Source organism: Pseudochaenichthys georgianus, chromosome 15, assembly GCF_902827115.2.
Source record: "Pseudochaenichthys georgianus chromosome 15, fPseGeo1.2, whole genome shotgun sequence".
Lineage (NCBI taxonomy): Eukaryota > Metazoa > Chordata > Actinopteri > Perciformes > Channichthyidae > Pseudochaenichthys > Pseudochaenichthys georgianus.
In genome coordinates this window covers 9,466,146-9,481,165 of record NC_047517.1, presented here as the reverse complement: position 1 = coordinate 9,481,165, position 15,020 = coordinate 9,466,146, and the positions used below count along the sequence as shown (strand labels likewise).

Sequence of the window (15,020 nt, the reverse complement as noted above, 5' to 3'; positions counted from 1 at the left end):
TAAACTGTCATATTCTGCACATTTCTTATTCTATCTACATACATAAGAGTATAATCCATATGTATAATATCAGTTAAAATAAGTGCTTCAACATAGTTAACATTGCAGGAAAGCAATATATTAGACATCAAGTACTTTGTCAGGCTTAATATTTATCTGTAGATAGATACCCCCAAAGTTTTTTTCTTATTTAAAAGACCTTAATCTGTTATTTAATGTTTAAATAAAGGTTAATTCGTGTTTCTGTTTTGCACCTCCTCCTATTCATATCGTTGTACATCCTGCACTAAACTGTTTTATTGTAGAGATCACTTACAGTATCTTCTTGATTTTTTATATTCTATATTTCTATCACAGACCTTCTACTTTCCCCCTATGAAAGTATGTACTCTTAATATTTTTGTAATCAAATATAACACAAATCAAATATAAACAATAATTCAATAACGTGCTTTAACCACTAGGCGGTGCACACAAGGTACACACAGCCATAATAACTTTGTATTATTAGTGTAGTACAACATCTGAAGATGTGTAGTTTTATTCATGCTTTCACATAATTTTACAGCATATTGCTATACTATTTCAGACTCAGTATTTACATTCTTACATTCAAAATTCAATCTAATTCAAATCAGTAATATCTTTAAAAACTACTAGTCCTTTTATATCAGCTGTGCACCGTTATGGTGTAAATATAACCTATCTATGAATTAGATCAAATGTAAAAGTCAGCCGAATTAGTGTTGATACTGCAAGGAGACGTATTGTGTGAAGAGAAATTGAAGATGTTTTTTAATTGTTGATAAATGTATGATCCACGTCAAGTATTCAGTTTCGGCGGCATTTCTTCAGTTTTTCCAAAGGTCTTCTCATCAGGGCTCTATAAATAAATAACTACGGCAGATCTGTAATATTTAATGCAGCCGAACCGTGTATTACAATGCCGTTATGTGATGACTTTCAAAGAGAAAAGCAAGAGCACTCGGAATTAAGTATTATTTTATTCTTTTAAAATGTTTTCCGGATTTCATATAATATAAAAACCAAATCCCAGCATGCTTTGCGGCTAAAACATCCAATCAGCGTAGCTGAGGATCTTGGGTAATCGCTCGAAATGCCTACGTCTGTTTCCGGTTATTTTTATTTTGAAATTCAGTTCCTGACGAACGCCAAAAAAGACCGAGATTATGGAATTAAACCAATAAATAAAAGCAAGGATAATTGTGTGTTATTGGTGAGTAAATAACAGTGTGTTATTTTGAAAAGAATAACAAATTAGAAGGAAAAAAAGATTTTAAAAATACGAGGCTCTGAGCCCCATGCATTTTCCTCACAGACGGCAACACTAAAGGTCTAAAATAAAGACCTAAATGAATATTTGGGATGTTCTTGCCTTTAGATTCTCCCAATAAGTCCAAGTACAGAGGGTGACTTTGCTGTGAAAAAACACATTTCCACCAAAAAAACGTTAGCAACCATGTGTACACATTCATGAAGTAATCTTCGTCATAACTAGCAAACTAAACATCATGTACATGTACTGCACAAATAATCAGAAATAAAAACTCATTACTCGCATAAAATGACATCAAAACGCATTTTAATGGCCAAATGAACCTTAAAATAGATATTTTCCACCGAGAATAACAAGAAGGTTGGCCATCGTTGTTGATCACGTGGTCTATTAAGGTCTATGGGACGCCCTGCCCGTCGAAGCCTGAAGGTCAAGGGGTACCCTGTACGTAATATAGCGACGCGCGCACACACACACACACACACACACACACACACACACACACACACACACACACACACACACACACACACACGAAGAGCAGCACATCACTGACGGTGTGAGCTTTACCATAACCTGCTTATATAATGCAGCACAACTGTAGTTCCTGAATATTGCCTTTTGGAAAATACACATTCAAAGTAAATATATGGATGTTTTAAATTTGACAGTAATTTACAAAATGTGGCATAGCCTACATATAAAAATATGACCATATAATGTAAACCACCTGTGTTCTACGGCAGTCCCACTGCCTGTCAATAGAAGGAGGATGTCGGTACAATTTCCAAAATATAAGTCAATACATTTATTTATAAATCCAATTAATATAATTATTTGGTGTGTCATATGTATCCCGATTTAAAGCACTGCTTCAATAAATACGAAACATATAACTGAAAGCTCATTCTGTCATGTATCAGATTTAATAAATAGGCGAGATCAAATAATCCAGCATTTCCCTAGTGCAGTTTGGCGGTAAAGGCAATGCGTAAGGGGATTCCACGATGCGCGTTTCGACTTGTGGAAGTGTTGACTAATTAAGACAGACAAGACTACCTGTCCGTTCATTTGACCCGTAGCCTATTATGTGTTAACGCTACCAATTAAGGAATCATTTTTGAACAATGTTTAAGGTGCTGAAACAAGGATGCGTTACATTCAATGCCAAGAAGTTAAAGGGGAACATAACAAGAAACAACCAGGAGCCCCAAACAGCAGTAAACACTACAAGAGTTAAAGGTAAAACTCTAGACACTCACCTTCAATGACACAGCCGTCCAGCACGGTGCTTAAGTAGAACAAATATTTGACAAAGATGGCTTTGGAGATGTTGTTGTTACAGCAGAAAGCTCACTCCGCTGCTGTTGAGAGGTCTACTTTTCCTTAAACTGTCCAACGCCTCCAATGTATCAAAAAGCGGCCAATGCGAAGTCATGTAAAGCAGCCAGTCTGGTGATGCATTTAGGTACTATGACACGGACAGAAAATAAGCTACGATCAACCCACTCCTCTGTCCACGGGTCTTTAAAACAGCCTACTCGGTAATATCCGGATCACTTTGGAGTGTAACTGCTGAATACGATTATAATTAAGGCTACCGCTACTTTAGCCTTAACAATATGCAGGGAATATGTAGTTTAATTCAACTTTTATCAATGGGTGCGGGAGAGTGTGTAGAAACTTTACTGCATGAACGAACAATAATAATGTATATAATGTAGACATATGCGTATAGGTTTACACTGCTTAGATTAGAAGACTTGTTTGTTTCCCTTCCAGTAGCGATATTTTTCTGACACGAGTTAAAAATGTCATTCCCCCCCCCCCCATGGTACATGAACGCAGCAGTATGTGACAGACAGGTCGTGTAGTGACTCAGAGCTGAGTCACAGCGTCGTGTCCCGCCCACACCGCGGTGGCGGCCAATAGAGATGTATGCGGAAGCGGGTACAGTTACGCAGCCCCCACACTTATTATACATCCATGCCCCACACCTGCTCTGTGTGTTTGGTTTATATCCAGCTAAATGGATACTGGCAACTAAATAGTTATATGTGTATTCATTATACAAACATGTTTGAGGCAGGGTTGGGAGGGTTACAATAAAAATGTATTCCGTTACAATCACTACGTGATAAAGATGTAATCAGAACCTAATCTAAAAATCAAAATACTAGTAACCTTATTACTCTCTATTACGTTAAAGCCAGGCAATAGGAGAGCTTCTGAATGCAGGCCACATTGTATTATGTTAGCTTAAAGTAAAAATATTAAGTTCTACATTTTTGCTTTAAAAAATGTATGTTAATGTTGTCAGTGACACCTGTGCTGTTTCTACCAAGACCACTCAACGTGTGTGCTTATCAGAAAAGTGTAAATAACAAGATCATGGTCAAATTAAAGGGTTCTTCAACTGAAATCCTTCATCATGTATTCCTCTGCCCCTCAAACATCTTCTGATTTTAAGGTTGTCTTTTTTCATTAGACACTATTACTGACATGTGTTGTCCCGCTGCGCCCCCAGGTGGTGGAGGTTGGTGTGTTCTCACTTGTACGGTTTAGTGGGATTGTTTCTTTTCCTACTTAGATTTGTTTCCAGTTGCTAACACACTAAAATGAGACATAAAGCACAATTATTTAAACTCACACTCAAAGAGCAACACCTCAGCTCAGATCTCCAAAACAAAGGAGACTTCCTACATTGGAGTAGCGTCAACAAGGGTAAAGTGTCTTGTACTATAAAGGAAGTCAAGTGTGTGCCATTTGTTTTGTATTGGTAAGTGTTTATGTAGTTCTGAGTGCAGTGCTTCAGTTTGCAAGATGTATGAGGTATTTTGTACTTACAAACATAGTAAAATACTAATAATGTAGTTGCAGTTACCAGTAATCCACTACTAATAGTATCTCCTGGGTAAAAACTGTCCTCCAGATGACACATGTAAGAACACTTTTAATAATGAAATAAAAGAACAAATAAAACAGATAACATCAAAGTATTGCTCAACATTGGCAGAGCAACAGCCGCTCAGGGCCCTGAACATCCTTACGAAGAACCTCCTGACCCTTTTCCCCTGACTGTTTCTGGCTGAGACTCCACCAGAGCCGATGTGGGCGTCAGCGGTCGAGGGTGGAGAAGAACCTTCATCAGTGGAGGGACTTTTGAGTGCAGCTCTTGTCATGGCTGGAGCAGATTTATCAGCTGCGGCTGTGCCTCTGTCAGCTGTAACAGCGTCATAAAGGACAGTCGTTGCTCTGTTTGAGTCTCCACCACCAAGTAACCTTTGGACAGTGAAGCAACGGGGAGCTGAGACCTCCTTATTTGGAACAACTGTCATGGTGTCATCTGTAGAAACAGGGGCACCAACTGAGGCCTCATCAATGGAGAAAACAACAGCTACGTTTTCTACACCCACGAATGAATCCACAGTGGCAGCACAGGCTACGTCTATTGAGCTCATGTCGGATGAAGCGCCCTCTGATGTGTCCACTGCAGGAGAATCACCATCACCAGCATAACCGTTATCTTCCTCAGATGATTCCTCTACCAGAGAGTCAACAGCATCCAGTCCAGTTATGAATGGGTCGAGCAGAGCGTCACTGGGTGTGGTTCTCCTCCGAAGATTCAGGTGCAGCATCTTACGCAGGAGGAGGACAAACCTTTGCTCATTGGTAGAGTAAACTACCATGCAGCTGGGTTCAGCTGCATGTGGAAATGAAGTCAAACATTATTTAAATTTAGAGGTAAAAACGAAAAATGGCTGAGATCTAAACCAAACCATGGGTATTCCAAACTTGTTAATCATTTACTTGTACATTAAGAGAAGGACCCTATACCTTCTGCAGGTCCTCCAGACGTCTGACACTGGTTGAACTCCCTCTGTGTTTTTGTGGAGGGAAGCCAGTCGGTACATGGTTGCCAAAACACCACCCAAAGACCAGATGTCCACTGCCTCTGTGATGGGAAGGCCCATAATAACTTCAGGAGACCTGAGGGTGGAAGACAAGCGTTTTAATTGTTGAATGTTTTACATACCATGCAGTGATGTGATTCGATTGAAAAAAAAAACTGGAACACAAACACCCACCGGTACGCAGCAGGCTGCATGATGACACCACGCTTGACTTCAGCAGATATGAACCAAAGTCAATCACTTTGACTCTGAGTTGGTTGTTTTCCATCAGCAGCATGAGGTTCTGAGGTTTGATATCAGCGTGATCACACCAACAGTCTTCAGAGACTTCAGGGCACTGAGCAGCTGCAGAGACAGAAGATACATAAAGTTGCTGCAGCTGAAAATGGACAATTTAAAACTGGTTGGTGTAAACAACTCATCATGGTACGTTAGATCACATCCACATACCTGTTGTGTGATGGGTTTGATGTCCTGCAGAGAGAGCGGGTTGCCAGGGCTGTCATTGAGCAGCTGGTGCAGATGCATGTCCAACCTTTCAAAGGCCAGACATGAGTACCATTTGTGTTCAAAGCTCTCCAAGAACCAAACGAGGTTGATTGGATCGAGACCACGGATGATTTTCAGCATGGCCAGCTGGAGAGAAAACATTAGGCATCTAAGAAACAGTTATTAATAGATGGCATTAAATGAAATGGGCTATTTAGAGTCTCAGATGATGTACCCCTGTGTGGTGCTTCTGGGACCCCTTCTGAAAGTGTCTTTGGTTTCCGTGTTGTTGCACTCAGCGACTGAACTGACGGTGCCGGTGAACGTGAAGTCCTGAAGCTGGTACACACTGCTGGATCTCAGCCTCAGATCCTGAGACAGACACATGGAGAGAACATGTGTTAAGCCACAACATTAAGTCAACATGAAGCAACACAGATGATTTTCAGATCATTTAAATGAGGGGAATTCAACAAAACGATATCAACTCAAAGGATATGATGGATACAGGTCTGCTATTCTCATTCATTTTGTTAAAAGAACGTTTTTCATGATTTTCTTCTCCTTGTGTGTGTGTGCATACTGTCTTCCTAATCTCACTGTTTTCCTGTTATTCACCTAATTTAATGAACTAATCCTTCTCTAGTACTGGAGAGATGCAGACCTTTCATTTGACCCACTACTTTCCAAAAGCCTTAAGTTTGTTAACCAAAAGTAATAATAACTCCATCACAAACAAATATATATGTGACATGTTTCAAAATCTTCAGTAAGATTAGGATTTTTGTTGCAGATGTATTCAGATTACACATGAGTTAGAAAGTGTTGTGTGCCTCACCTGTCGAGGTCCCTGGGAGCCGCATGTTTTTCTCTTTCAGAGTTGAAACTGCCATGTTTGTTATGTCACCGTTTTTGAAAATGAACACACTTTTTCTGTGTGTCCTGTCTGAGCAGTTTACACTCATATTTGTTTATCATGGTTTAACATTTTTGGTGTTTTTTGACATATAGAGACAGAGTTAGGGTATAAAGTTATATCACCACTGCCTTTTGAGGAGCACGTTTTTGTTTTTAAATAGTTTGTTATTTGTTTGTTAAATAGTTTTTATAACAACTAATAAACCCTGCAGAAATGAATGCCCAGAAACCAATGGGGGAGGGAAACAAGTGAGTTCTTCATTTGAACCATGCGTTAATGACACCACAGTTTACTAATCTGGTCCTAAACACAGTTGGGAGGGTTACCTTAACAATGTAGCTGTTGCAATTACCACTTATATGTAAAACAATGTAATCAGAAAACCAGTGCCCCCCTAACACTGATTTTGGACCCCCTGTGGCCTGGCCCCCCTGAAAATGAAAAAAATAAAATAGTTTATGATTAAATGATTTCCTGACTGACGGAATAGACGGAACTAACGCTATTTGTCATTCTAGTCGGACCCATTAAAGTGTAGAAACTGTAACTATAAGTATCTGAAATAAATATGTGTACTGAAACAAATACCAATAACTGTATTGCATTTTTCTCTTATGCGCAATTACTTCATACTGTCTTTGTCTTTTTCGTCCTGCATTTATTGTGCCCCCCTCAGAAAATAACTGGCCCCAGCCTGGCCCCCCAGTCAAATTGGTCTAGAACCGGGCACTGCAGGGAATACAGTTACTTTACATGTCCTGAATACGTAATCCGGTTACATGTAATCCGTTACTCCCCAAGCCTGGGCAGAGGGTTTTATTACATAGTTCACCCCTGCCTATTAAGTGGCTACATCTATTTAGGCTATGCAAAAGTCAATCCTCCCTTGTTAGAATAAATAATAATATCACACATAATAAATAAATCACACACACACGCGCGTGCGCGCACGCACGCGCGCACGCACACACACACACACACACACACACACACACACACACACACACACACACACACACACACACACACACACACACACCCATACACCCATAAAGCCTAAATCCAATGGTTTGATTTAATCGTTTAATATATCCCAACAGAAAACCAACCATCACAAAATACAGTTATTATTGCAAAAAACGGGCCCCTGGAATAAAAAGCTCAGAGAACCAGACATTGAAGGAAATATGTTACACCACACGGGGGCAGTAAACCAACAACAAATATGTCCTCTGCCACCTAGAAGAAGAACACATATTCCGGTGTCACGGGGATGTACTTCCTGTGTCGCCATGCACATGTGGTAAACAAGCATATTTATCCCTGGGACTGCAAGCATGGACTCTTCAACAAAGTGGAATAATTTGCCTAAAGCTCCGAGTCTAAAGAACCTGACAGAGAGGGGCTTCGGGATCCTGAACGAGACTCAGCATGCCGCGGTGCAGGACCTGACCAAAGCCCACATCGAGTCCTTCGACCAGGCTCTGACTGATGGACTGAGCCGCGTCGTGCAGGTCACTTTAACATGCTGTAAACTCAGCAGTATTCAGAGGCTTCACCTGCATAAAAGTAGCAGTACATTATTGTCACAATACTTCATTACAAGTAAAAGTCCTGCATGATATATTACTGAAGTAAAAGTACAAAAGTATTATCAACAGTACCTAAAGTATAAAAAGTAACCATTGTGAAGATAAATGGCTTTTATGTCTGTATATAACTATATTTATAAATGTGACATTTCTAGATAATATTGTTGCATAATGTAGCATTTAACTGTTGTGGACAGACAAAGTTCTGATTGACTTTTTGTAAAATACTTAAATGTATTAGAGTAGAAGTATACATTTGCAGAAAATGGAAATACTCAATTAAAGTTAAACATTGTACTGAAGCACTGTACAGTAGGCCTACTTGAGTAAATGTTCTAGAGACTTTGGTGCTTTTGCTTTAAAATATTTTTGAAATGTAGTAATAGAGTATTATTACTCCTCATACGTTACATTTTCTCAACCATACTTAAATACTTTTACTTACCATTACTTGAGTATTTCTACAGTGTGGTTACCGTATGAGTACTTTTCTTGAGTAAAACTTCTGAATATTTTTTCCACTGTATATAATAAAACATTTGTTGACAAAATGTGTTTAGCTAGGTTTCTAGCATCAATACTGTGAAAGCTAGCACCAAGTAGATTAGTTATTTCCCCACAAACGTTGCCCCTATTATAGTCTGTTTTAGTGACTGTGTTTGTTGCTTTGGAAACCCTTCAGTATTTTTCAAGGATTGTTTCTCATGTGTTTTGGGATGTGTCATATCTCTCAGGCCATCCCTCCCTTGGAGTTCACGTTCAGGAATGACAGGATCAGCTTGGCGTTTGTGGAGGCCACTCTCTACAGCCCGGTGGTCGCCAAGGGCAACATCTGCAGGGAGATGAAGGTGTTTCCTGCTGAGTGCAGGGGGAGGAGATGCACATACAAAGGGAAGCTAGTGGTGAGTCTGACACGTGTGTTAACACATGCTAACAATGATATTATCTAAACTGCTTGTGAGGTTCAGGTCAATGTGTCTCAGAAGATTTGAATGGCCTGGACAAATGGGAGACATTCTTGTCAAATATAAGAGTGACTTCACATCATCAAGTCATTTTGTATTCTGTATTTAAAAGTAGGCTATTTTAAATTAAACAAAAAAGTCATATTTAAGCAAGCCTACATTGCTACTCTTAACAAAGTATATCCCTCAGCTTTAGGCATACCAATTCTAAGATAAAATACATGTAGGACTGTCTGGCTCATAACATGACAGGGTCTTATAACTGATCTATTCCAGTACTTCTAATGTACTTCTCTTCTGTTTAACCCTCTGGAGTCTAAGGGTATTTTCCCGATTCTTAGATGTTTCCTTAAATCACCTTTTTAAATGTACTTCTTATAACATGGCACCCCATGTGTTACATATCAAAATGTTCAGGACAATCTCTGGTCTTGCTATAAGTGCAAATGACTCTCCTTAGAGCACTGTGTGATGAGATAAGTAGCTCTAAAGCTTAACATTTGACATCCGATCTTCGGAAAATCTTCAAAACTCTTGTGAAAACACAAATGTGACCTGCTCCATCGAAATCAGTCGCATTGACCCGAAGACACATTTTGAGTTGTATACACGGTTGGAAAGAGGAGATTCCTAGCTTTCTAATGATATCAGGATTGTTTTTGTACTCCAAATATTAAGCGAAATATGTCACATTATATAATGACTGTCACAGAGTCCTCATTTTGAGAAAAAGGCCTTTAAAGTTTCCTCTTCTCTGGAATCCATCGATCTGATTGATTATTAGTGGAGCAAATGATCAAAATACTACCGAGGGAAGATATTTTCGTTTGGAGGGGAAGCTCGCGAGTGTGTGTGTATACGTGTGTGCGTGTGTGTGTTTGTGTGTATTGTGTTTTTTTCCCGGGGAAAACCCTCACGAGAAACACCGGCTGTTGTTGTGCCTGCTGTGGCGTTAAATGACTCCGTTCCCCGCTTGTAATTATGCCGTTACAAGCTTCAAAGTTATATTTATCATCTGAATTTGCCGAAACAAGTTTAATATTCTGAAAGCCAAGACTCTGTTTAATTTAAATCAGATGAAAACAAACTGTAAAGGATCCTGCCGTGTTATCTATGATTACTTTACTCTTACGTTCATAATGTCAGCCGGAGGGAGGGGGGGCGGCGCTGCTGGAAGAGCAGAGTGCGAGTGAGAGGTGCCTGTCTTCGTCCCTTCACAAGCTTCAAAAATGTACTTATCGTGTGATTTTGGAGATAAAAGTTTCATATTCTGAAAGCCAAGACTTGGTTTGTTTAAAATCAAACAAAACACCCGAACCCTGAAAAAATAGTTTTTTACGTAAATCCACGTTTATTCTGGAATGAGCCGTTGCGACTTCCGACTGATTTCGATAGAGCGGGTCACAAATGTACTCATGTTATCCAATTTTTGGGTGTTTTAGATTTGGTTACAAAAGTCTTAGATGAGTCTTACAAAAGTAGTGAAATATTTGAATTACACTGTATATAAATGTGTAATTCTTGTCTAAAATGAAACTAGGTGTTTATCACTCTACTTTCACCACAGCAGGGACTTCATATTACATACCAAGGTTGTATGACGTGTACAAATACAAATTGAGCATTCAAACTTTTTTTTTCAACCAACAATTTATTATAAATATGTGTTTTTTAACCAACTGGAAAATATCACTATTTACAATCTTGAACATAAGAACTTTCAACCAACTATTCATTATAAAATTAGGGCTGTACCCGAATATCCGAATATTTGTTCGTTGGAGTACTATTCGGGTTTCAATTTCGTTATTTGTTTTGTTTGTTTTCCCCCCGTTTTTTTCTCCAAATTGAATTGATTGAAATCTCCAATATCAAGAGCTTGTGCCTCTTCGGGGGGTGCTAACACTTAACCATAAACGTTATTGTTTACTTTCTCCGTCTATATGTAGATATTACTTTTCTCCGTTAATGTCCGTCACATTGTTTCCATAGCAACAACAACTTCCTGTCAACAGTGCTAGCTCTCCTTCAAAATAAAAGCATGTCCATACAAAATAGGAAGCCAAGCCAAATTACACTTAAGACATATACAACTGCAACGAAAGTAACAAACACAATGCTAAATTATTTTCAATTTCAAAGAACACAAATTGGGTTACATTAACAAATAACTGTAAAACAACAATACTGTAGAATAACAAAATGAATGCCGTGAATAAACCGAAATACACATCTTGAAGCGGTTCGCTGCTGATTACTTGTGCCGTGTGTATCTTGACCTGGTGGCAGCCGCAGATGGAAGCCGCTGTAGTGATGCTGGTCCTTGAGCCACGGTAGATCTTGACCTGGGGGCAGGCACAGATGGATGTTCTGGCTGCTGGATATACGCCGCCTGTGGGCCACTAGGCCCAGGCAGCTGTGAAACATCTCTGTAAAACAAATTAAAATGTAGGACAATAATTACTATATAAATAAAATGTTGCTCAAGCACAAATAACAATGCCTAACAAAGTCTCATCTGTACAGAATAGTATGGTAAAATAATCGATGGCAAAAACATGTCACATATAGCCACTGTAAATGTCTCTGTTGTGGGACGAATAAATGATTATTTAAATCATCTACACCAAAATAACGTTTACACATAAAACACGTTAACACAGAGTAAATTTGCTAATGGAGAGTTTTGTCCCAAGAAAAAGTTCATGACTGTCGATAAAAAAAATACATCAATAAACCTGTTGTTCATTTTCGTGGTATTCCCCACACATTGCCAGTACACTATTACTGTAATAAAAACATCTCTAGTGAAGTCGGCAACTGTAACGTTTTTTTAGCCATTTGCTCTGTCTCTCTCTTTCTCTTCCTCACAGACGTAAACTGATCGGAGACACGGTTTTTGAACTGCTGTGAAGCCAGTTCGGCTACAATTCTTGTAATAGGTGCTATACAAATATAAAGCTTATTATTATTATTATATTTTCCCATGGTAAAGTTTTCGTTATGCACTTTTATTTTGATAGTAATAAGATCGGGACACTTATTTCGGTTTACTGATAAAGATTTAGCCCCAGAAAGCACATGACTACTTGGCATGCAAAATGACCTCATTCTGCATGTTAAGTAGCCATGTGCTTTTGTGTTAATATTAGATCATGTTACTTTGATGAGTGTTCAAGACAGCCTATATGTCTGAACTCGATCCTTAGAGTAATGTGTTACGGAGCCTTCTCTTCAATATTGTTTCCACATAACGAGCATTTTGCGCTGCTCTTTTCCAATGTGGAAGCAGAATGTGTGAAAGCATACAGCATGATGCGGGGTGTGTCTCTAGACATCTCTAGACTGGAATAGGGGCGCCCAGTACGTGAACTCGCCTCGCAGGTGCACACGCCAGCATGGGTGCGGGAAGGGGGGTGCAGCGGAGCTCCCCTGTCTGAATTATTATTTGACGGTTATTGCTGCTCCTGCTGTGCATAATCTGTGTAATATATGTAGCCAATCAATTCCACATTGTCGGTAAAATAATATTTTACATCTTTGTAGTGTGTGTGCTCGCCAGTGGCGTCGCTTGGCCTGCCCGAATGTTTTTTCTGTTGCCCCGGACAATTCTACCTCAATAATATAATACATTAACCGTGCTTTACGTGAACCTCATCATGACACGAGAGGATGGCAGGACTGTAATTTCCCGTGTTCAGTGAATGCAACAGAGGCAAGACACCAGACCAATCAGAGTTGCATGGAAATAAAAGTGTGTGTGTGTGTGTGTGTGTGGCGTAGACAGCTGATAGAACAGGGGAGAGCATATATAGAGGGGTTAACAGGTGCGATGATTAGCCTTGTAAATGGAGGGGCGTGATAGGTTTAGCTGAGGAGAGGCGCTCCCTGTCATTTAGATGCAGGGAGCAAGTATTGCCATGACGCGCAATACGGAGTGTTAGGTCTTCCTGTCTGAACTTGCGCTAAGCTTCATTTCAATCAGGAGAGACATGATGTATGGAATACATATTTATTATCGGTCACATTATATCAATGAAACATAATGATGACAGTTCATCACGAATGAATGAATGTTGTTTTGGCGATTAGGCCCAGGTTTTAGTAGGATATCAATCGGGAAGGGAAGAACCATTTCCGATGAACCCCCAAAAGAATGATGGATGAAGTACTGAATGTGAATCTTACCTTGCGGGATGCAGCGGAAATCTATGGATGAAAAGGAGAGGTTAATACGTGTGAGGATTTAAGCGACTGATGCCTCCCGGGCATCCTTCCTGGACGTACAGGGCTTCCCGGCCGTACGGGGCATCCCGGAGGGGGCATCCTGGCCGTACAGGGCGTCCCGGACGTACGGGGCATCCCGGGTGAGCGGGGACTACCCGGACGCACCGAGCGACCCGACCAGTGCCCCGGGTGCCCGGAACGTGCGAGGCTTCCCGAATGTGCGGGGTAACCTGACTTTAGCAGGGAAACATAATACGGACCGGAGGTTTCACGACCCGGACATACGGGGCTTCCCGGACGTACGGGGCATCCTGGACATACAGGGCAACCCGGACATACGGGGCATCCTGGCCGTACAGGGCATCCTGGATCGTACAGGGCATCCACACAGGGCTTCCCGGACGTACGGGGCATCCCGGAGGGGGCATCCTGGCCGTACAGGGTGTCCCGGACGTACGGGGCATCCCGGGTGAGCGGGGACTACCCGGACGCACCGAGCGACCCGACCAGTGCCCCGGGTGCCCAGAACGTGCGAGGCTTCCCGAACATTTTTGCGGGGCAACCTGCTTTAGCAGGGACACGTTATACAGACCCGAAGGTTTTACAGCCTGGACATGCAGGTTTAAATATGCAGAATTGAACATGAGCCGTGGGGCGACATACGTGCTGACATGCTAAGAACCACCACCAGTTATATGCATACGTACCAATTTGTTTAAGGTTGGAGAGACCTTTGGATAGCCAGCACGGCATTGAGGTCAGGGCGAATGTAGGATGAGAAAGCGGAGGAGGACCACCGTCCGAGTTGTTGCAGGGATGAGGACGAGACACCTTGATTGGCAGCGGAAGTAGCTGCGCCTATTCTGAAGGAGTGCCCCGTGTGTAGAAGGGGTGATAACCCGGATTTAATGAGGACTTGTTTTAAGTAGACGTTGAACTGTCGTTGTGTTAAAGGAAAATTCCCTGAGATGAGGAATAATGCGTAGCGTAGCGTAGCGTAGCGGGAGTTTATAAACCAAAGAGTAACCGCCCTTACGGGACGCTGTAATAAGTAAAGCGAACGCACCCGCAAGGACACCTGGCCTCCTATTGGTTGAGGGATTTTGACAGGATTGTTGCACAAAAGTTTCGAGCGCGCACAGAATAATTCTGAGAGCAGAAAAAGTTTCGAGCGTGCACAGAATAATTCTGAGCAGCAATATATCTGAGTGCAAGCGTACAGTTTGAGCACAAGCAGAGCACATCTAAGTGCAAGCAGGCACTATTTGAGTGCGAGGGCACTATTTGAGTGCGAGGACAGAGTTTGAGGGAAATAAATACATAAAGTATGCTCTCAAATTTAAATACCACGCTCTTGTATAAAGATAGGGAATAACCCCCATACTTATCGAGCCTTCATTGTAACAGTCGCGGGTGTACTGTGTGTTTTATTTGGGGTTAAGTACATTGTCAGAATAAGTGAGAAATGGATTTAACTACATTTACATTTTTGCATACATTAACAGTAAATATGTATTCAGTATGATAGCTGTCTAACAGAAGTTAAATCCATTTCTCACTTATTCTGACAATGCTGTTACTGCCGGGCCGCGAAATAGCTGTGAATTTATCGTAATA

General features: G+C 40.8%; 2 protein-coding genes across 2 annotated transcripts in view; one reads left to right on the top strand and one right to left on the bottom strand.

Moving 5' to 3' along the window:
* Positions 1-2,801, bottom strand: part of sertad2b (SERTA domain containing 2b) — a 66,233-nt gene extending 63,432 nt beyond the window's left edge. The window contains exon 1 of the mRNA XM_034101460.2: positions 2,560-2,801. The gene's annotated coding sequence lies outside the window, so the exon portion shown is untranslated. The remainder of the gene's footprint in view (positions 1-2,559) is intronic.
* Positions 2,802-7,893: 5,092 nt separating this feature from the next.
* The window catches only part of LOC117459847 (DNA-directed RNA polymerase I subunit RPA2-like), a 31,184-nt gene continuing 24,057 nt past the window's right edge, over positions 7,894-15,020 (top strand). The window contains 2 exon segments of the mRNA XM_034100997.1: positions 7,894-8,133; positions 8,946-9,113. Coding sequence (XP_033956888.1) covers positions 7,957-8,133; positions 8,946-9,113 — 345 coding nt within the window. The 5' untranslated portion in view covers positions 7,894-7,956.